The sequence below is a fragment of the Patagioenas fasciata genome, chromosome 1 (assembly GCF_037038585.1).
Source record: "Patagioenas fasciata isolate bPatFas1 chromosome 1, bPatFas1.hap1, whole genome shotgun sequence".
In the NCBI taxonomy this organism is placed as follows: Eukaryota; Metazoa; Chordata; class Aves; order Columbiformes; family Columbidae; genus Patagioenas; species Patagioenas fasciata.
Window position 1 is genome coordinate 201,878,348 of NC_092520.1, and position 20,657 is coordinate 201,899,004.

A 20,657-nucleotide genomic window follows, 5' to 3' on the forward strand; every position below is an offset into this window, starting at 1 on the left:
TGCAACTTCTGGAATGTTTTGACCTCAAACTTTCTCAGTTTGACAATACCGAGTACTGTACTTCAGTCTGAGTAATTTTAAATTTTACTTAGGTTACTCTTAGAGTCTAACAAGTGCTACCATGCTAAGGAATCATTTAAGGTTTTCAAATTAATACATTGCAACAGTAAACAGCAGGTTTACAATTTTTTTTTATGGTCTTAATGTATAAGAACTTCCAAATGTTTTTTTTTCCTACAAGTTCTAGATACAAAAATAAATCTCTAAGAATCTGAGAGGTGAATAAACATTTTCTCCTGGGCAAGAGAGAGACCTTTGATTATGTTGGATAATATTTATACATCAAAGACTGAAAAGTGAGATCTGGGAAGATATTTTACAACTAATTCCTACGTATTCACAACGAAATTGATACCTGTGTATCCTTTGCATGCCTAAATAAATAAGAAACTGCAACTCAGTCACTTGTGAGGCCCAAGCTGATAAGGGTGCTGGTCAGATCGCAGAGCTGGCAAAAATATGGTCCTTATTAAAAAATAAGAAAAATAATTGTAAGGAAGGCTCGTGAAGTGCTCAATCAACTTGAAGTCCTTCAGAAACCTGTATTTTTACATTTATTTACGTGACTGGCACACATCCAAGTCCAATGCCTCATGTATATATATTTATTATATGATTGTTGATGCCTTTTTCAGATCAATTTTAGACAACAAATCCTGAGGCTTCCTCACCGGAATTTTGGGACAACCCAGCTGGGGTTTATGTAACAGACACCACAGTGCAGCCCAGCACAGCAGTGCAACAAAAGCAACTACCAGGGCATGCCCTGGATATTATGCCATCGCTAGCCAGAGCCCACCCCACGCTCCCAGGTATATTTTTATATTTTGTTACAGAGAAATTATATTTATTTCGTGTGTGTGTGTACAGATGTAAAAGGCACGGCTCTAGTTGACAGGAGGACTCCACCCAACCCAAGGCCCACCAGGCCGCACCGCTGAGGTAACGCCCGCCACTGCGCCGCCGGCCGGGAGCGCGCGCCGGCCCCGCGGCATGCTGGGACTTGTAGGCTGCGGCGGGTGCGCGCCCCGCGGGGCTGCGGGGGGGACTACGAGTCCCAGCCGCGCCCGCGCTCGCCCGCGGCCGGCAGGGGAGGGGGAGGGGGCGGTGGCTGGCGGGCTGCCGGTACCCGCCCCGCACCCCCTGCGCTCACCTTGGGCGCGGAGGGGAGGCGGTGCGTGGCTGCGGGAGACAGCAGCGCCTGGAGGTGAGCGGAGCGTGACCGGGCGGGTATGAGGTGAGAGAGGAAGGGAGTGAGTGAGTGCGGCGTGCGGGGCCGGCGGCGCAGGGAGCCTCCTGACGGGGTGGCCTGTCCGGAGGGTGCGAGCCCCACCGTGAGGAGCGCCGGGTCGCGGTCGCGCTCTCCCGGTGCCCGCGGCTCCGGCTCGGTCAGCCCGGGGCTGGCCTGGGGCCGGGGGTCGTCGCACGATGCGCCCTCCTCTCACCGCGCCTTCCCCGCTGCCTTCGCCTCCTTATCCCGCGCCCTCCCTGCGGCCCCGGGGCTGCCGGAGCTCCGCGGGCGAGAGCAGCGCTTTAGAAGGCGGCTGTGAAGGCGGCGGCCGCCGAGACAGCCGGGCTGCTCTGCGCCCCCTCTTAACGCGCTTCTTGAAGCCCAGAGGCTGCCCGGCAGCGAACAGCACCCACGCTGCCGGGAGCCGCAGGACAGACGCAAAACACTCGGCTAACTTGCAGAATAAAAAAGGGGAAACCAGAGGAAAGTTGAGATCAGTCGTTTCCTCGAACGGTGGCTGCAACCCTCTGACATTAAACTGTGAACTCCCAGTGTGGGTCATAGCAACAGTCTGACGAGTCTTGTAATAACAAGACATAACAGCTTTGCGCTTTGTTATTAGCCTCAGCCTAAAGACCTTGAAAACCTTTCCAGAACCTTGATTGAACTAGCCCTACCTCACCCCAGTTTTCTGGCAAATAAGAAGATCGTGGCTTTCCCTGTGTCAGTATTTTTCAACTTCTCATCTGCAAACTGTGGAAACATTTTGAACCCCTTAGATGAGATCAGTGAAAGCAACCAGGAAAATCCAGCCAGAAATGTAAGTAGGCTTAAATTTGCTGTGCCGATGCCTGTACTGCTATTGCAAAACTTTTAACTGTCTGAGCATTGAAATACGGTTGAAAGTAATTTTCAGGATGCTTCACAAATTTCACGTAGCCAAAACAGCTGTTGCAGCAGGCTTTTAGAGATATTCCAATAGTAAGAAAAAGGAAAAAAACCTCTAAAAATTATTGCTATTATTTCTGCTCATGACTCAACAGAATGTACATTCATAATTCTTCATATCTACCACGGGAACACAGTTGCACAGCACTGGTTTGGCTGGGGATGCCTCTTATTGAGGGTCTGGCCAACGGAATTATTTTGGCCAAAGGTTTCACAGAGGAAGACTACAGTTTTTAGACAGACTTTTAAAATGCCTCCTACTAAATGTACAATAGAATGTATTCTGGGTTAACAGGTGTCTTGATTTGTATTACAGAATTTTCATAAGTATGATGCTACTTTACTAGCAGCCATAGTCATGGAAAAACTAAGGTAATTAATTGTACAGTTTCGGAAGGAAGCACATGTGGGTGACTTGCACTGAATTAACTCTGTAGGGATCAACTCTCGTGTTGGTCTTCCTCAGTCACGCTTTGAAATACTTGGTTTATGTCAATTCCAAGCCTTCTCAGGACACAACAGATGTTCCAGTACTGCATTTAGCAGTATTCCTGAACTGAACTATTTTATTATTTGCCTTGCAATGTATTGTGAAATGTCTCTGAAAAGGAATGGGGAAAGGGTAGAGAGAGAAAATGGAGTTTTGCCCATACAAAGCTGCTGTTAGTAGCTGATAAAGCATATTCATTTGAGATAGTGTTTGCCTCCATGTGTAAACTTGAGGGCCTTAACTCAGCAGTCTTCTACTAAAAGCTTCACTACGCTTAAAGGTATATTTGTGGGGGGAGCTGGGCCAATGTTAGATTATAACCAGAATCACATTTCAGTGAAGGAAAGCTCTAAGTCCATTAAGAAAAAAAACTTGCTACTACCAGACTTGTTTTCTGATCACTAAATCATATTTCTTCTGCTTAAGAAGCCTGTCCAGAGCTTATGTGGTTTGGGTTTTTTTTTTGGTTGGTTGGTTGGTTTTTATTGTACTGTACAAATTCTGTGTAGGCTAAAAATTTTGCTTAAAGTCTGACATACAATTTTAAAAAGTGAAGACAACTGACCATGATTCTGGGGGAAGGGGCCTAGGAGATGGTGAAGTCTTTAGCCTCTGCCACAAGCTGAGCCCGGTTTTCTGAGCTGAGAGCTTACTAAAGTGCACTGTTGGGTTTAGCCATCAGGCCTTAAGACTTGAGACACTAAACAACCATCAAGTATTGCATTTTGTTTGGAGTCATAGATATAGCAGCCTGTCCCCAGAGATGCAATGTTTTTAGAACTTAAATATTTGAAAACTTAGATATTTTAGAAAAAAAATTTTAGAACTTAAATATTGAAAAGATGGGAAGTTGGTTATGATTTAACATAACACTAAAATCATGCCATAGTGAGGCACAGATCTAGCACATGGCTGCGATACCGTTGATCTTTTGCTAATAACTTGAGAAAGGAGAACTGAATATATGTTTATCTGCTTTGACTCTTATAGTATAAACAGACCATTATTTTCTTAAACTACTGTTTATTTGGGCTGTAGCTGTAAACCTATGTAGATATGACCAAGGCTTTCATGCAGCCCATGGATTGCCTAGAAAAGCACTAAGTCCTTTGAGCTCCTTTTTCTTTCTTGATTTGTCTGATCATCTGCTAAAGTCAATCCTGGAACTACAAGGAATTCGTGACTCTGGAGCCTGCTGCTTTTTTTTGTGTCTCAGGGAAGTTTTGCCCTGGTAAATACAAGTTTCCACTCTATGTTTGGTGGAGTTTTTTTTGTTCCATGTTTTCTTTGTATTAGCCCTCCCCTACACATGCTGTCCTAGCCATGCTGGTTTGCTCAGTTTTAACTTTGGTTATGCCAGTTGTTACCAACCTATGGGTCAGTGTGGTCACAGCAGCAACAATTAATATTGTAAACTTGATGGGATTGGGCTGCAACCAGAATAATCTGGGGAAATAATTAGGCCCAACCTATTTCTGATTTAATAAACAGCTATTAAGGCTTAGTATATAATTTTCTTCTAGTTCCCAATTTGAATGCACAGTGACTGAAGCATTTACATTATGGAAACTTTCCTAGCAATTTCTTAAAAGTACCCAGACAGTTTCTTAAATTGTTGTCCTACATGGTAGCATCACACCTTTAGCCGAACAGTGGAAGGACAGTGGTTCTCAAAGAGTAATGGCATTAGAGTGACACCGTTTCTGTGCATGTATGATAGATGTCGATTTGATTATTAAATCAGAGTATGCAAAATTCCTGGGAAGAGCTTATGTTACTTCAACTGTCCATTTTTACCATGCTAACATTAACACAGGGAGAAAGCCAAAAAGTCTTTCATTCCTATGTACTAATTATGCTATCTTTTCTTGAACATTGAAATGGGTTGCTTTACTTCACAGCTCGAGGTTCAGTAGCTTTCATGAGTCCCCTCATTTCTTCATGCTAGTTGCTTTTTTTCTGAATAGCTTTATACAAGGGTATTTTGGTGTCTCACAGGCATTTCCTCATGTTTTTCTGTCTGATTGCTTAGTAGATCTGTAACTTTTAGCACAAGAAGACCGTGCTGAAGCTAAAATTCTTAAGCTCAAATGAGCCTATTGATTTCCACGCTAAGTTAAATGAGTTAAACACCTTCTTTATCCTGATGTGTTTCCTTCTCTAGATCTGTTACCCAGCAATGTTGCCCTGCTAGGTAGTATTTCTTGATAGTCATTCTTAATACATCTTCAAGACCTGCTGTTACTACTGTTTTAGGATTGGTCATCTATAAATTTTTGTTGTTCAGAAGTATAGCAGCAGCACATCCAGATCTTGTAGGTATTTTCCCTGTGTCCAGATAATGAGAAAGTCTGTTTGTCTATAGCTGTGTCAAATATTCCCTTGGGATCTTTAATATGAAGATATGGCAGTAAGTTTGTGCAGGCAGTTGAATGCATTTTGCAAAGCAGTTGTGTTTATAAGATTTAGATTTTATTAATGATTGTAAAAGTACATCTACGAGGGAACTTGGACTACTATTTTCAAAGATTTGCATTAACTGTATGTTTTGTTTTGTGCAGTAGGAAGTTGGGAAGACCTTCAAGGTGACAAACAGTAGTGTGATTGCCTTCTTGGAAGTTGTGTGACAATGAATCTGTATTTTTACAGACTGTGTGGAGTCTCTCTTTCTTCAGCCTTCATTGAAATATTCCTACTAGTTTTGCACAGGTGGCAGATTAAGTTTTGCTGCTCGGCTTCAGCTGTTGCCCAATGTTTTGTATGTCCAATTTTCTTTAGGTTCTTGAGTTGTTAAGGGTTTAATAGATTTTAATCTATTAATCTAAAACCTGAGATTCTGACACCTAGACTGGGCTACAGCTAAGGTCAAATTGCTCATTTTCATTCGTGTTATAGAAATCAGGTTCTGAGGCACAACTGAGACTTTTGACAACTCAGAAAACCTCTTATGGTAAAGCATGGACAGAACTTTCCAAGCCAAATCAAAGATTGCAGTGTCTGTCATTTAAAACAGCCTTGTTGGAGTTCAGTCTATTGGGGCCAGATCAAATTAAGGATTGTGCTAGGTAGGCTTTAGGAAATCTAAATTTTGAACACCTGTTTTTCATGGAGCAGAATTCAAAACTCCCTATACCATCCAGAAGAAAGCTTGGGTTGCTACTCTCAGGTGCTCACGACAGTGCTGGTTCTTGTCCTCATGGAGCTCTGCCAAGCTCAGGCATGTCTACACAGTCATGTCAGGAGCAAAACCACAGATCTTTCATAGAGACAGGTGTCCATAACATCTTCTCTAAAAACTGAAATTTTGCTGCTGCTGTCATACCTCTATGGCACAGCATGGTTAAAGTGCTTTCCCAGAGAAAGATAGACCTGAGTTCAGTTACCACTTCAACATGTTGGGATTTGAGGCTGCATCTCCTGCTTTACTAGCTTACTGCCAGAGCTACACAGCTTTGACATCACATTGTTTTCTGAGCCTTCCCTATTTCTTTCAGGCTTCCTATTTATTTATCCTCTGTCTCTGGTCCATTTCATTGTTCCATTTGGAATTTTGCAGTATACTTCTTGCTTGCTTGTTTTCAATTGTTTAATATGTGTTTCTGCTTTAATTTCTTTGCCGGTTGCATGTTTAAAATTGATGCTTATGATCTTTTTTTCACTGTGACATTTCAGTGCTATAGATGGTGCTGTATTTGTGTCCACATAGCTAAACAGGTGACCTGAGTCTGTAACTTACTACAGATGTAGTGAGTTTGATTTTCTTTTTCCTTACTTTCTGGTGACATTTGGGTTTTTTTGCATATGTATTTCTAACGAAGGAAGGTGCTCACAAGAAGTAGTCACGAGAAAATTACTCAATGAACCCTTCTTCATTCCATTTGATGATCCTCAGCCCAGGCACCCTTGTTGCTCTTCCAGTTCCTTTGTTGTGGCACACTGTTTTACTGTTAGCTGTTGCAGGAATCTATTCATGCTGGGTTGGTTTGCCAAACACACTTGAAGAGCCAGCTGGAGAACACTTTGCCCCTACAGACCTGTTTGAACCACTGTGACTGACGTCTTTACAAGTCTGATATAGATGATGGTTTGGTAGGTGGATTTTTAGCTTTACCGCATGCTTGGATAATGAACACCACTAGAAGACTCTCTTAGTCTTCTTCACAGAATATACATGTATTCAGCTCTACCTGGTAAATGCCACTAATTTATGAAGACTTCACCAACACAGATGAAAATCCCATGCTTCAATAACCTGGTATAATTAAAGTATAACTGCAGGGACATGAGCCTGATCGGTTGTTTTATCATTCCTGTACTCTGTAGTGTAGAGCCTTCAACATACAAACAGTGCCAACCAGTAACTAGCATCAGTCCAAAGTGATTTCTATATATTGTCTGTCTTATGTGATTGCTCTGTTTGGGATAGTGGAGTTATTTCTTTAGCTGTATGTAGGTTAGTCTTTTTACTTGTGTAGATAAGAACAGACACAGGGCTGTCTCACATTAAAATGTGAGCTCTCTCATTAGCCACAGAAGAAATACGAAACCGTAAGATGAGCCTGCAAATAAAGCAGGGGATTGCCGTGAAATACTTACCAGAGAAACTTCTCTACATGTTCATTTCACTTATATAAGTTTTAAATATTTCAAGGAAAATCAGTATTAGCCTGTGTTTGCTGTGCACTCATGGCCTTTACGTGTAACCTCAGCATTAAGATGTTGAGGAAGGCCATTCCTACTGGCTGGCAATCACCTTCAGAACATGAAGCAACACCCTTAAGTACATAAGAGACAGGAAAATGTTATCGCTTGGATAATATAATCTTAACCAAGCAGCAGTTGCATGAATGGGGAAAGGATCTGTTACAGTCGTGTCCTACTCACTGCTTGTGTAGAATTTGGTGTGATACCTCGTGTATAAAAGACATACACAGAAAACAGATGTTGTAAAGTAGCTGCCAAGAATGAAATGTTTCTTCCAAATGCAGATCCTAACATGGATAGGGAAATTGAACTTCTCTCTCGAAACTAGCAGGAAGAGAGTTGCATCTTGGTTAAATAGTTATCGTTACTACTCTCCCAGATAGTGTCTGCCCTGTGCTGAAGTTCTTTGTTGGCTTTGTCAGAAGCAATAGTTCTTCAGGAATTTCTGCAGGCACAGCAATGGCTGTAGCCTGTTCTGCAGAGGGACAAATCCTTTCATAAAATATTAGGAAGAGTCTTGTAGGGGATCCTTGAAGACATTTCAAAACCTCATATTAGTTAAGTAAGGTAGTTGCTTCATGCCTTGTTTTCAGCAGTGAAACTGAAATATAAATTTATAATCACATCCTAAACCTCTCTTCTTCCCTCACCCCACTCCAGTTATTTCTTCCTGAGACCACACTGTGTTTTGCAATCCTTCAGCTTCCCCTGTGGCTTGAGAGGTTTGCACTGTAAACATGATGACTGAAACTATACTGGTTATAAATAACAGCCTTCTGCTCTTTTTTGTTTTGTTTATTTTTAGCTTGATGCAGCACTTGAGAGGTTAGTGCTGTGTGTAAACAACATTGATGAAGCAGACACAGAGGGGTATGACTCTTTAGGTGGCTTCTCTGCTGAAGGAAGTGTATCGTGTAATTTCTTCCTTCAGCACAGACACTTGTTTGATGTCTGCTTGTTCCACTTTGCTAGAAAAGATGAACCAGCTGCTGAAGGTCACATGAAATATAGACGTTGTTCTGAGTTAGCTTGTTGTGTATGCATGATCTTGATTTATGATCTCTCATCATGAACTGGAGCTTTACAATGAAGACTGCTCCAGGAAAGTTATTGACAGTGCATCTTAGCAGTGGACTGTCTCTGGAAAAATGAAGCTAGTTAATGATTACCTGTCCCTGAAGGGTTGTACGTCCTTTATCAGTTGGGTTAAACAGACAAAAGGGTCATTAGCCATGGTACTATTCTCATTAACTTATCCGATTCCACTGTCACTAGCTACTGTTTCAAGATTTCAAAAGGGGTGAGGGTGGCAGATTCAGACCCAAGGTCACTAAAGCCACAGAAAGCAGAAATAAGAATGATCGTATTTCCATGGGTTCTCATGGACATCACCGTGTTTGCACTAGAAACTGAAGCCATCTCTTAGCTATATCTGACAGGGAAGGGGACCAATGTTCTACTTCTCAAAGTGCTCCAGGTGTTTATTTTATGTGGAACTGATAAAACAACTCATTCGTCATAACAGGTTCCCAAAATATTATCTCGTTGAAAACAAACATAAGATTGCTGGTTGATGAGAGATACCATTTAGATACTAATGAAGTCGTTAGTCCACAGAGTAAATCTTAAGAGGCTATTTGGCAAGGAACATGAAATATAAAATACCCCTTATCAATTACGCAAATTTTTTTTTAATATAGGTCTTATTTGTGACCATTTTCTGAGATGGGGATCTCTGTGCCTCACATATTGCTATTGTGCCATTTTTGGTGGATAAGGTCAGTTTATTAGAGGGAAATGTATCCTACTGAATCCAACAGCCTAAGGAAGGTGAGGCTTCTGTTGCTCCATATCCCCAGGTCCAACCCGGATGAAGGCTGAACATGTATCCCCAGCAGGCACACACATACAGAGCGCACATTTACATGTATACATGGCACTGCACGGATTGCAGACAGACGGCACTGACAGCCTCCTCCTCCTCCCCTCTCTGGCTGAGCAGGATGGAGGTCCACCAGTGAGAACATATATGCATACATCTACATATATAGAGATACACGTGTGTATGTACAAGGTGGATCACTCCAGCACCTGACCTCAGACACTCAGTCTGCCCAGTAGCTTGCTCCTTCATCCCAGTGTCCTTAGTTGCTGGCAGCTGGGTAAATGAACCTTCAAGCCCGTAGACCCACTCCAGTTGCTGGTACTGACCATCACATGTTCATACATATAGCTGGGCTGGATGGGGCTCTGAGCAACCTGATCGAGTTGAAGATGTCCCTGCTCATTGCAGGGAGTTGGACTAGATGACCTTTGAAGGTCCCTTCCAACCCAAACTATTCTATGATTTCTGAGTCCCCTAACTGGCCCTCCTGTGCTGGTTGTCTGGACTTCTGGAGAGGAAGGAGCCTTTGATGGTCTGATGGCTCCTGTGATGGACCTGGGAGTAGCCCAGCAGGGTATTATCCAGGATCTCCACCCTGCCGTTGTCTCTCAGAGCTACTCTGTGGGTGTGCAAAGGAGCTTTTGTCACACAGCCCAACACAGTTTATGTAGCCCTCTCTCTGAGTGGAGTGGAAATTTTGCCTAAAAGTTGTATAGGAATTCAAGGTCCTGTTTTGTTTGTTTGTTTGTTGTTTTGTTTTGGTTTTGTTTTCTTCCAAAGGTTCTCCAGAAAGCCTCCAGGAGTGCATTTCTTAGCTTAAGACTTATGAAAGGAAAATTCTGTTTGCTTCACAAGTTATTTTGAAATTTGTGAAGCTTTATATGAAGTTCTGAGCCATCTATTCATTAGTGGATTTAGTGGGAGTAGTGGAGAAAGAATGAGGATAAGCACAGTCCAAGAAAACCAGAACACATTCCTTATGACCCCACCCAATCACTTTACACCTTTGTGTTTGTTTTTAAAAAAAAAAAAAAAAAAAAAATCTGCCGTTCTGGCTTGGTATAATTTTGTAATCACTCAAGGTAATAAGTGGTAGGGCATAGGGCACTGGGGGAAAAGGCCAGAGAGGAAAGAACTAAATGAGAAAAGAAAAGATGTGGTTCCAAAAGTCACTGCAATTTTTTGGTCTAGCCTCTTCAGACAATAGGAACAGACCTTGCAATAACTCTGCTTTTCAGTGTACATTGAGGAGAACATCTTTTATATAGAGTGGCAGTATTTCCACCAGCCCTTTGGCTGATGGCAGTCACCTGTATTTGTAAACTTAAAGATATAAAATATTCCAGAAACTTTGCAGTTCACGATGAAGCTTCAGATTCCCCAGCACGGATGCATTTTTCTACTATAACACTGTATCAGTACTGTCCACCTGTGCCTTTCCACTATTTAAAGCAACTCTGTGCTTGGTCACCAGGAGAAAGGTCTTTCTTTTCAAACAGGCAAGTCAGTGGATCTGACTCTCCCCTGTTGCATTGGTTAGTTGAGATACATTCAGCTTAGATACACAAAGGTAGGAGCAAAAGTGCCCGATTTTGTAATTATAAACTTACTAAAGCCTCAATAGTCACACAGTACACTATTCTTCATGTCTTTTTTTTTCTTTCTCCCCATAGTCGTATTTTGAATCTAAGGAACAGTAGCCAAATCACTGTCCTTATACATTTTTATGACTGCATTCTAATTTGCGTGGACTGGCTACAAAAATGTCCTCTACAAGAATCAGTGTATATGGCTTGACAGCCCCGCTTTATCATCTAAGACTGGAAAGAGAAAGTATTTAATTATTAGTGATAGTGTTATAAGCTGATGTTTGCGGCTTTTTTTTTTTTCTTTTTAACACCTTCAGTTTGATAATAGCAGTAAAGACATAAGAACAGGCCTTTATCAGTCAGATAAAGAATCACCAACTCTTAAGTCTTTTGCATACAGCTTTTAACTACTTCAGCTCAACTCTTATCTGGCTGATAAGGTTAATGGCAGTGTTTCCTATAGCTTTTTAATTTTATTCTTGCTGTGAAGTTCAAAGGTTGTCCAAGAGCAGTATTCCACTGCTAGTTAAGACTCAGATGCCCAGAAATTGCCTTTCTCTTCCTTTGGATAAAGGTCTAGGAGTTTTCAGAAATCATAGTGATAAGCTTTGTCTTCATGAAAAGACACTACCTACTTTTGCTCTTCCTTGAGCATGCTGGGGGTGAAGGAGAAAGCGATATCCAAGGCTTGGAAATTCGGCTGTTGGCAATTCGTCTTGGAGAGACTCTTCAAGCAGTCATGAAATGCTGCCATTTTACTACTTTATTGAAAATGCGTACCACCCATTATGAACACAAGCATCTCAATCCTTGCTCAGTGTGTGCTTTTGCAGAAGAGATGGATGATATTGAAGACTTTAATCTTCATTGTATTATCTACAGTTTAGTATTCAAATGGTCGTCAGAGAGCATGGTTTTGCAGGGCTATGTCGTGGTTCAACCCCAGTCAGCAGCTCAGCCCCACGCAGCTACTTGCTTTGCTCCTCCCTGGTGGGATGGGGGAGCAAATCAAAGGGCCAAAAGTGAGAAAACTCATGAGCTGAGATAGAGACAGTTTAATAGGTAAAGCAAAAGCTGTGCATGCAACCAAAGCAAAACAAGGGATTAATTTACTACTTCCCATGGGGAGGCAGGTGTTCAGCCATTTCCAGGGAAACAGGGCTCCGTCATGTGTCACAGTTACTTAGGAAGACAAATGCTGTCACTCTGAATGTTCCCCCCTTCCTTCTTCTGCTCCCAGCATTACATACATGTCATATGGTATAGAATATCCTTTTGGTCAGTTGGTATCAGCATCCCAGCTGTGTCCCCTCCTAACCTTTTGCCTACTCCCCACCTTCTTGTTACAGGCTAGTATGAGAAGTGGAAAAGTCATTGGCTGCTTAGCAACAACTAAAACATCAGTGCGTTATTAACATTATTCTCATACTAAATCCAAAACCCAGCACTCTGCCAGCTACCAGGCAGAAAATTTACTCTATCCCAGCGGAAACCACAACAGGCAGTTAAGAAGAAGTCAGTGATGTGACGTGGAAAACGGAAAACAATGCATCCAGCTACAGTTTTGGAGTAGATTTAGGACCTCTTAAAGGCATGGGATTTGTCCTCTGTGTTCTGGTATCTGCTGTGAACCATCACTAAACACAAGATCCTGTCCTGTCCTCCCATAGGTTTACTTTTGTGCTAGATGATTCTCATGATTCAATGCAGTGTAACTTCCTTGTTCAAACACAGTCAGAAATACTCAATCTACAGTTTAAAGACCTTCAGACTAAATGATGTAGAAACTTGGGTTGTGACCTCTGGTAATATTTCAGACTAACACCATAATCTGGATAACCGATTTGGAGTTGAGCCCTGTTGGGTTATCAAATCCTGTTGGGATTGGACTAGATGATCTTTCAAGGTCCCTTCCAATCCCTAGCATTCTATGATTCTATGAAATACATCTGTATCATTTATTTCACCATGGCAGACAGAGACAAGGCTGAACTTCTGTTTTTCTGTATATGCTTGCAGTACTTGTAAGAATCTGGGCATGTGTACAGAAACGAGAAAAGAACTGGAGATCTTAAAACCCCTCCACGTCCAGGTTTACATTACAAACTTGTGTGGCTCTTCCAAATACGCCTCTTACAGACAAGTTTTGGATATCTTATTTCGCAAAATAAAGCTGAAGTAAATTTTGAATGTGGTATAAATAAAAAATTCTAATTTCAGTAAAAATATCCTTTTGTGACTGCCTATGTAGGGAAAATGTTGCATACAAAATAATGAGAACTGAAGAGATGCGAGGCTGCGTCTGGTCTAAGATCTAAAGAACAGCGAGGCTTGAGTGGGAAATTCCAGCACCTCCTTCAGACTGAAGGCTTAGGTAGCAATATTGGTATTTTGCTGCCGGGCAGACTGTGTTTGCTGAATCAGAATGTGGGACCAGTCGTGATTAGCTTTGTCTGAGTATTTAGGTGGCAATTTGTTTAATTTCTACATGGTAACCCTTTTCTAGGAAAGTACTGATGTACAGCTAAAAACTAAAGACCTCTGGGTTAGCTCCCTTGGTTGAAGGCAAACACATGCTTAAGCGACTTGCTGGACTTGAGCCCAAGGGCCTTGTACACAATTATGGCTCTGTTTCCCATTGCACTCACGTTCTGTCATCAAATGTAGTGCTAGCCAGCATCTCCGTGTAACGATGTAGCAGTCCTGTCATTTTGCTCATAACTTGGAGTTATGTTTCTTGTCCTGTATTTCTAGAAGCGACCAACACAGAGCAAAGGAATTAACAGAGTATGCTAAGATGTTTATGGCACTGAATCACACAGACAAATAGATGTTTGCAGACCTTCTGGCTATTTTAAAATTGTGTACATCTCCTGATTCCTGTTTTAGTGGGCATAGGACTTGAGAATAACAGTAAGTGGCACATCCACTAAAAGAATAACTTTTTGAAAGCAATAAATTGTGCATCCTTGAGATGCTGGCTGGAAAAAGAAGCTTTTGAAACACAGGAGAAAGCAGGTGGATGGATGCAGGAAGCAACAGTCTATCTGGAAGAAAGAAGTGGTTTTCTCAGTGTTAAAATTTGAGTTCTGTCTTTTGGAGATGGATGTGACAGTGAATAAGCAGGAAGTAACTCAGCAATAAAGTAATTGCGCTTTAACACTGACGTTTCTTTTAAAAACTGAGGGAAATTCAGGTAACCATGAATATAATCTTCCAATATTGTTTCTGCAATTATTTACAGAGTAATTAATGCAAAAGCTTTCTTTACCCAAGAGAAGCATAAATTTATGGCTTACATATGGTAAAGATTGTGAGAGTGGTTTATTTACTTACTACTGTTACAGACTATCTCCTTAGTGCTTTTAAACTGCTTTCACAGTTCTTGTCACTAGCTTGTCAAAATACATTATTTGAAAGGAAATGCCAAATCTGAGGTTAAAAAAGTAACCAAGCTTATTTTGTTTGAACCGTGTTTTCCAGTGGAGACTGGAACTGTTCTTCCTTGGCTCCTCCTCTGTGAGATCAACTATGGAACATGCTCAAGAACATGAAGCATGTCTTGAGCAAACCCAGAGGTATTGTGTGGAGAGACCAATATATAACCAAGAGCTCTTGCAAGGACAGCTGCACAGGCGAGAAAGAACACCTCAGACTTTAAGGCAGAAGATTGCACATTCTTGTCGGTAGGGCTTTTTGTCTTTATTGTATTGGTTAGAAGTATAGCACTTCTTAATTGATTTAGGCACATAACTGGTAATGTCTTCAAAGAAACCTTCAAAGCAGTAGTTCTACTTTGATTATTCAGTAAGACTGTGATGGAGTTATATGTTTTTGTATGTCAATATATTACAAAATGTTGAGTTGTTTTCATCAAAGTGCAAAGGAAAAACATGCAGCATAGGAATGTGAAGTATTAGTCAAATCATATGACATGAATTCATAAGACCCAGAAAAATATCTCTCCTTTTTATGTGGAAATACTTAAGACCAAATTTGTGCTTCACATGATCCTTTCATGGAAGAAGAATGGAGATGTATTACAGCTGTGCAGAAATCTAAATTATTAGTCTAATAAGGACTTACTAGAGGCATTCTGTAATTTTGAACTGCCTTGGAATTGAAGTATCATCTGTTTAGACAGGAACTGCTTTTAACTGTGCAACTCTTGCTCTGTGGTACCACAGGACAGCGAAGAGAAACTTATTTACGTTTATCCATGCTTCATTTGCAGAGCTGATTCAATTTCTTGCTAGAACCTTGTTCTGCAAGACAACAAATGATTTCTGCCTGTCTGCTTGTCTATGAAATATTCCTGTTCACGTGATTTGACATTTGGAGATTTGTTTTGGTTAATGGAATGACTGTTCTAACGGTAATGGCACCTAATTCCACCTCAAAAAACTTATCTGTCCTGAATAAAATATATGTGGATCAAAATCTTCCTGAGCTGTGATGTCTTGTGATTCAATCTACTTAAATGTGGAGAAGTGTAGATGACTCTAGTTTCTCTCGCACTTGTAGCAATAAGCTTCTTCACTATGCAGTTTAGTCCCATGAGAATTCAGAAATGTTAACAAATCTCTGCAGTTCTCTTGCAGTTCCCCTAAACAGGAAAACATTTATGTGATCCCAGTGTTATATTTCTACCCAAGGTTAAGCTTTCTTACCACAGTACAATCAAAGTATGATGCATGGCAGTACTACATAGAGATATTTATTTCCTGGCTCTATTCATTTGTCCTGAGTCAGGGTTTCAAAAGGTTAATAACTCTGCCAAGAGACATGAGGATCAGTGTTGCTGGCTTCAGTGCCTTGCCTTTCAGGGTAAAGGGTTATGCTCTTAAATAGCCTTGAAATTAGCCTATCAGTGCCAGTGATTGCAACTAGCATTAGTAAAGTAATACTTTTAAGAAAAGATCATAATAATATTAAAAAGTATAAAGCATGCAAATAGTAAATAAAAATAGGAAAAAGCATCACAAAGTACTTTCATAAGTGAAAACCACTATCAGAAAGCAAGTTATCCTCAGGAGATCATTCCTGGTAATGATCTTAGCAGTGTGTTGTGTGACTGCTCAGTCATGCATGGACTTGAACAGTTTCACTTCCCACTGACCTCCAGCTTCACAAGACTGACTCTCTTCTCCAGTTCCATAAGGTTTGTGAACAGCAACCAACATGTGATAACTGGCTAAAATAACTAGAGTCATAGTTGTTTGTGCATGAGTTTTGTCTAGAAATTACTGCCTTTAATTGAGTTGTTTCCCTGCACAGGGATGTAAAACTTTTTTTTTGGACCCATTTGTCCCCTGCAAGTGTCTAACCTTTTTCCTTCTGGTTTGTATTTTCAGTTGTTCTTCTAAGAAAACCAAATCTCATCTTTACAGTTTCTTACCAATTTTAAAATGGCTTCCCCGTTACCCAGTGAAGGAATACTTATTAGGAGACATTATCTCAGGTATAAGCACTGGGGTTATGCAGCTTCCTCAAGGCAAGTATATTTCTGGATTTATTTATCCTCTTCTTTGCTTCTTTTGTGTGCTCTTTCATGTTGACTGTCTGAACAGATGCTCATGAGAACAGGATGTGTATTTCGGGGGAGGTGTGGAGATGAATAGAGCATTCTGCAGACCAGCCCATAATGATGATTCCCTTAAAACTGCAAGTCAGTGATATGCAGCAAACTGATGGAAACTTAACTCTCTGATCAATACCAACAGCTCTCCATGACGTACCAGCTTTTCACAGTTTAACCTTTTGCTGAATGCACCCAATTGTTTTCTTATCTCCTCATTCCAGAAGTTGTAGCAAATTTCCTAGTAGCACTAGTAGCTACTAGTACCTAGTAGCACTGTCTAATAGACATATAGACAATGTTTCAGGAAGAGCAACTGTTGCAAAGTAACAAAACTAGATTCAACTAGAGAAGAACGTGCAAGAAATCAGACTGATCCCACTTTTTCTCTTGAGGCTAGAAGTTACTGGTTTAAGCTGGAACCGTAGTAGTGGGCAATGATTTACATGGTGGAAATAAATCAAAAGTATCTTCTATAACAAGACTGCAAATCTGTGGAATTTCTATTAAATTACTTGGAAGTTTCATCACAAATGGATCTTGGCCCTGAAGCAGGAGCAGGCTATGGAGAAAATGAAGAGAAAGCCAGTGGTTCAGTTCTTGGTGACTGAACCAGTGGAATCTTTTGTTCAGCCTGATGCCTTACTGTCACCAGTTTCAGAACTGCTATGGGGTTAGAAAGGGACAGCATTTTTATAGCAGTATTATTATGGGGTGCCATCACTTCTCTGGGAATGGAAGCTTCCTGACAGCTGCCACCATCCCAGTAGATTTTCCCAGGAGGTCTCAGAGTAGAGGGAATTCTTGAATTTGAGCAGAGCCCAGTCCAGAGAAGTCCTCATGCTAAGGGTAATGTAATTGGACATGTATGTTTACTTGTGCTTTGGTTTATTTCATATTTCTGCCTCACTCATTTCACTTTAGGCTAAGGAAGGTCTGACTAATTAATCTGTAAATCCAAGGAGCCTAGATTTTAATAGGTCGTAACCCATTAAAGCAATGGAACATCCTAACTTAATCTTTGCAGTTAGCTTCTTCATTTCTGTAGCTGCCTGGTTTTGTGCAATTTTTTATCATTAAGGTTATTTTTTTCTTACACAAATATAAACATCAGCTTATCATAAATTGATAAGTAATGTGGTTAACTGTCAGGCAAATCTGTCATATGCTAGGCACAGACATTATTGCTTGTATACTGAAACACAGTTTACATGGTGACTGGATAAGGACACTGAAATTTAAGTAGTCAGCAGTGAACTTTATACTTAATTTTGTAACTTTGCTTTAAACTAAACATTATTTTTTCCTTTGGTGACTGCAGACATGCCCTTGAACTGATCCTCATCTTTCCCTTTCTAAAAAGACAAAAGTTGAACCTTTGTTTTTCTGCAAAGGATGTAATTATGGCAAACATGAGTTCAAATAAGCCTGGGAATCATTCCAGGCAGAACTACAATGACCAGGGTGTTTAAGCCGTGAACTCATGTCAATATCTCTGTATTTCTTTGGCACGGACAGCCTTTTAAAATGCCAGTACAAATGGAAAGGAAAAAGAATAAAAGAGTATTCAGATCAGGAACTTCACATAGACTCACCCTCCTGGTTTTGAAACCACTAGTTTTCAGTTCTGGTCACTCATACTGTGAAGTTAATCACAATATTAGAAGCCAGGCTGTTACAGTACAGGGTGTTCTACTGATACTCTTGGTATGAGAGGTAGCCCCGGGGGCAGAGAATATATGTGGATGAGTTTCAGAGGTACTTAATGAAAAGTTCATTGCTGCAAGAGAATAGACGATATGATCACTCGAGTTCTGATAGGAATATGAATTCTTGGTTAGGACTCAGCCATTGTTTAGGGCATGAGCAAGGCCGTGTGAGCTATTACACTGTGCAAGAGTGCTTGGGTGACACAGAAGATCCCTCCTGGTTTTGTTCTTCCCTGGTAACCTCGTGCTTTGTTTCTCAATTTAAAGGTAAATTACTAGGGAGAGGTGTGTTTGAGTGTCACTAGCCTCCCCACAGTGGGTGAACCATTGGTTCCTTTTGTAATTTGCACTGAACCATTGAGCTTTTCAGTCCTAACTTGGACCCATCTGCCCGAGTGTGGTAAGAACATGCAGCTTCCTCAAGTGTCCTGAGTCTACACTTGCAAAGATGAATTGGAGAACCAAACCAATCCAGGAGACAGCATTTTCTTCTCCAGGCCCATTGGTTCAATTCTGGTGTGTAATTCTCACTAATGCGAGCCATGTAGTACAGTTGATTTTGCTGGAGCTGCTCGGGACAGTTACACACCGTATCCTGTGGTGCACGCAGTTTGCTCGTGAGCCCGGTCCAGTGATGAGCACATGTTCTGTCACACAGAGGGGGAGCACATGGAGATGTCCCCTCCCAGCATCCCTGGGAGCTGCTTCCCCACAGCTCCATTGCTGCTTGCCAGCCCCACCTACAGGTGGGAATGGATCACACTTCCTCTGCATGGTATGAAAAGGACTTCATTTTTGGGAATAACACCAGAATGTATAACCTCTATGACGTTACAGATCATAAGCAATGCTTCTCCGCTTATTTTACATTTTGGAGCATATTTTGCAAAAACAGACAACTGTTACATCATCCCGCTTGTTCTGGGGTGAGGGAGGAAGTGTTTAATCAGTCATAGATTGCCATGAAGATCACATCTGATTAAAAAAGGAAAGAAATCAAATGTGTCCCACTGGCTATGGGTTTTGGGTGTTTTTAATTACATTTATTGGCAGAGGAAAGCTAAAGCAACAGAAAGTGTTTGTTAGCTATTAAGAAAGTACTTTGAGCCACAAAGGAAAAACAGTGAGTGCACAGATGTGCACACAAACATGTACAGGCACATCTGCAGTGCCTGTAATTAGAGACTTCTGGTTTCCTGACTCAAACCATTAGGTTTATAGGCATTGACCTACAGTATTTTACAAATTAAATAGTACTCCCTGCAAGACTTCTTGATTTTTAAATCTGCAGTGTGTCACTAGATTTCCTATTAGGTGAATTCAGCATTAGTCAGCTTAAATCCTTTCACTTCAGATGGTTTCTTTCTGTTACTTGTCTAACATACGTATTTTTGTCTGTTTTCTAGGTTTAGCTTATGCTTTGCTGGCAGCTGTTCCCCCAGTATTTGGACTATATTCTTCATTTTACCCTGTCTTTCTGTATACTTTTTTTGGAACCTCCAAGCACATATCAATAGGTATATCTCTATGGATAACTGAGTCTGTGTTTGTGTGTTTAATAAAGTTGTAAAAAATAAAATTGGAGAAATAGCAAGTGTAGATTTTTTTCCATAAGTTCAAATTTCAGTGAACAGGAGAAACACAGATGTGTCAAACAGCAGTATTTTTTATTTAACCTTCCTACTTAGGAAGGAATAGAAGAGCATCTTTTATCGGATTAGATCTAGAAACGTGTGCTGTGAACTCCTGAACTATAGTTTCATCACTGCAGTCAATTTCCTGGGGGGCCAGGAGGTATCTCTAATTTGCTTGGTAGAAACTGTGAGAAAAAAATTATGTTTACTTACCATAGAGGTGTATGTTCATCATTTAACTAGCTTTAATGGTGCTGAGTACTGGAGCAGATTTTGGAACTGAAAAATACAATATTAAATAGAAAACTCTAGTATAGTTTAATTCCACATATCTATTAATGAGAAACACTCCTAAAAATACGTATATTTTAACCAATTATTTTCCTCTCCCTCTTATTTCAGGTACCTTTGCTGTGATTAGTATGATGGTTGGCGGCATTGCCGTGAGACAAGTGCCTGATGAAATAATTTCTGTAGGCTATAATTCTACTAATGTTACAGATTCCCTTGAATATTTCCATGCTAGAGATACCAAGAGGGTGCAAGTAGCTGTGACTCTCGCCTTTCTTTCAGGAATTATCCAGGTATGTGCTTGCAGTTTGCTGTCATGGCAAGTTCAGATGCTGCTGCTAGACTTATGGTTGCAAGGGATGCTGGGCTGTGGTGGATCCTGCCTATAACATCGTGGTCCAGCCCTGCACTGTGCAGAGTACAGGCTGCTTCATGGCAGCCACATCACAGAATTGAGGGGGGTACATGGAGGTCTTTGTCTGGCATCTTGGATTGACTGGGAAAAATGGGACCTTCCCCTTTCATTTTTTCTCTAGTC

General features: G+C 41.0%; 1 protein-coding gene across 6 annotated transcripts in view; it reads left to right on the forward strand.

Moving 5' to 3' along the window:
* Nucleotides 1-1,154: 1,154 nt before the first annotated feature.
* SLC26A5 (solute carrier family 26 member 5) overlaps nt 1,155-20,657 on the forward strand; it is a 35,594-nt gene continuing 16,091 nt past the window's right edge. The window contains exons 1-6 of one of the 6 annotated variants that reach the window (XM_065829175.2): nt 1,155-1,267; nt 1,946-2,111; nt 14,391-14,593; nt 16,262-16,401; nt 19,601-19,711; nt 20,231-20,412. In XM_065829175.2, the coding sequence (XP_065685247.2) occupies nt 14,439-14,593; nt 16,262-16,401; nt 19,601-19,711; nt 20,231-20,412 (588 nt within the window). In that variant the 5' untranslated portion in view covers nt 1,155-1,267; nt 1,946-2,111; nt 14,391-14,438. Of the gene's footprint in view, nt 1,298-1,945; nt 2,112-6,680; nt 6,819-13,678; nt 13,821-14,390; nt 14,594-15,141; nt 15,283-16,261; nt 16,402-19,600; nt 19,712-20,230; nt 20,413-20,657 lie in introns of those variants that run through there. The other 5 variants (XM_071803446.1, XM_065862799.2, XM_065862808.2 and 2 more) reach the window with 5 other exon arrangements.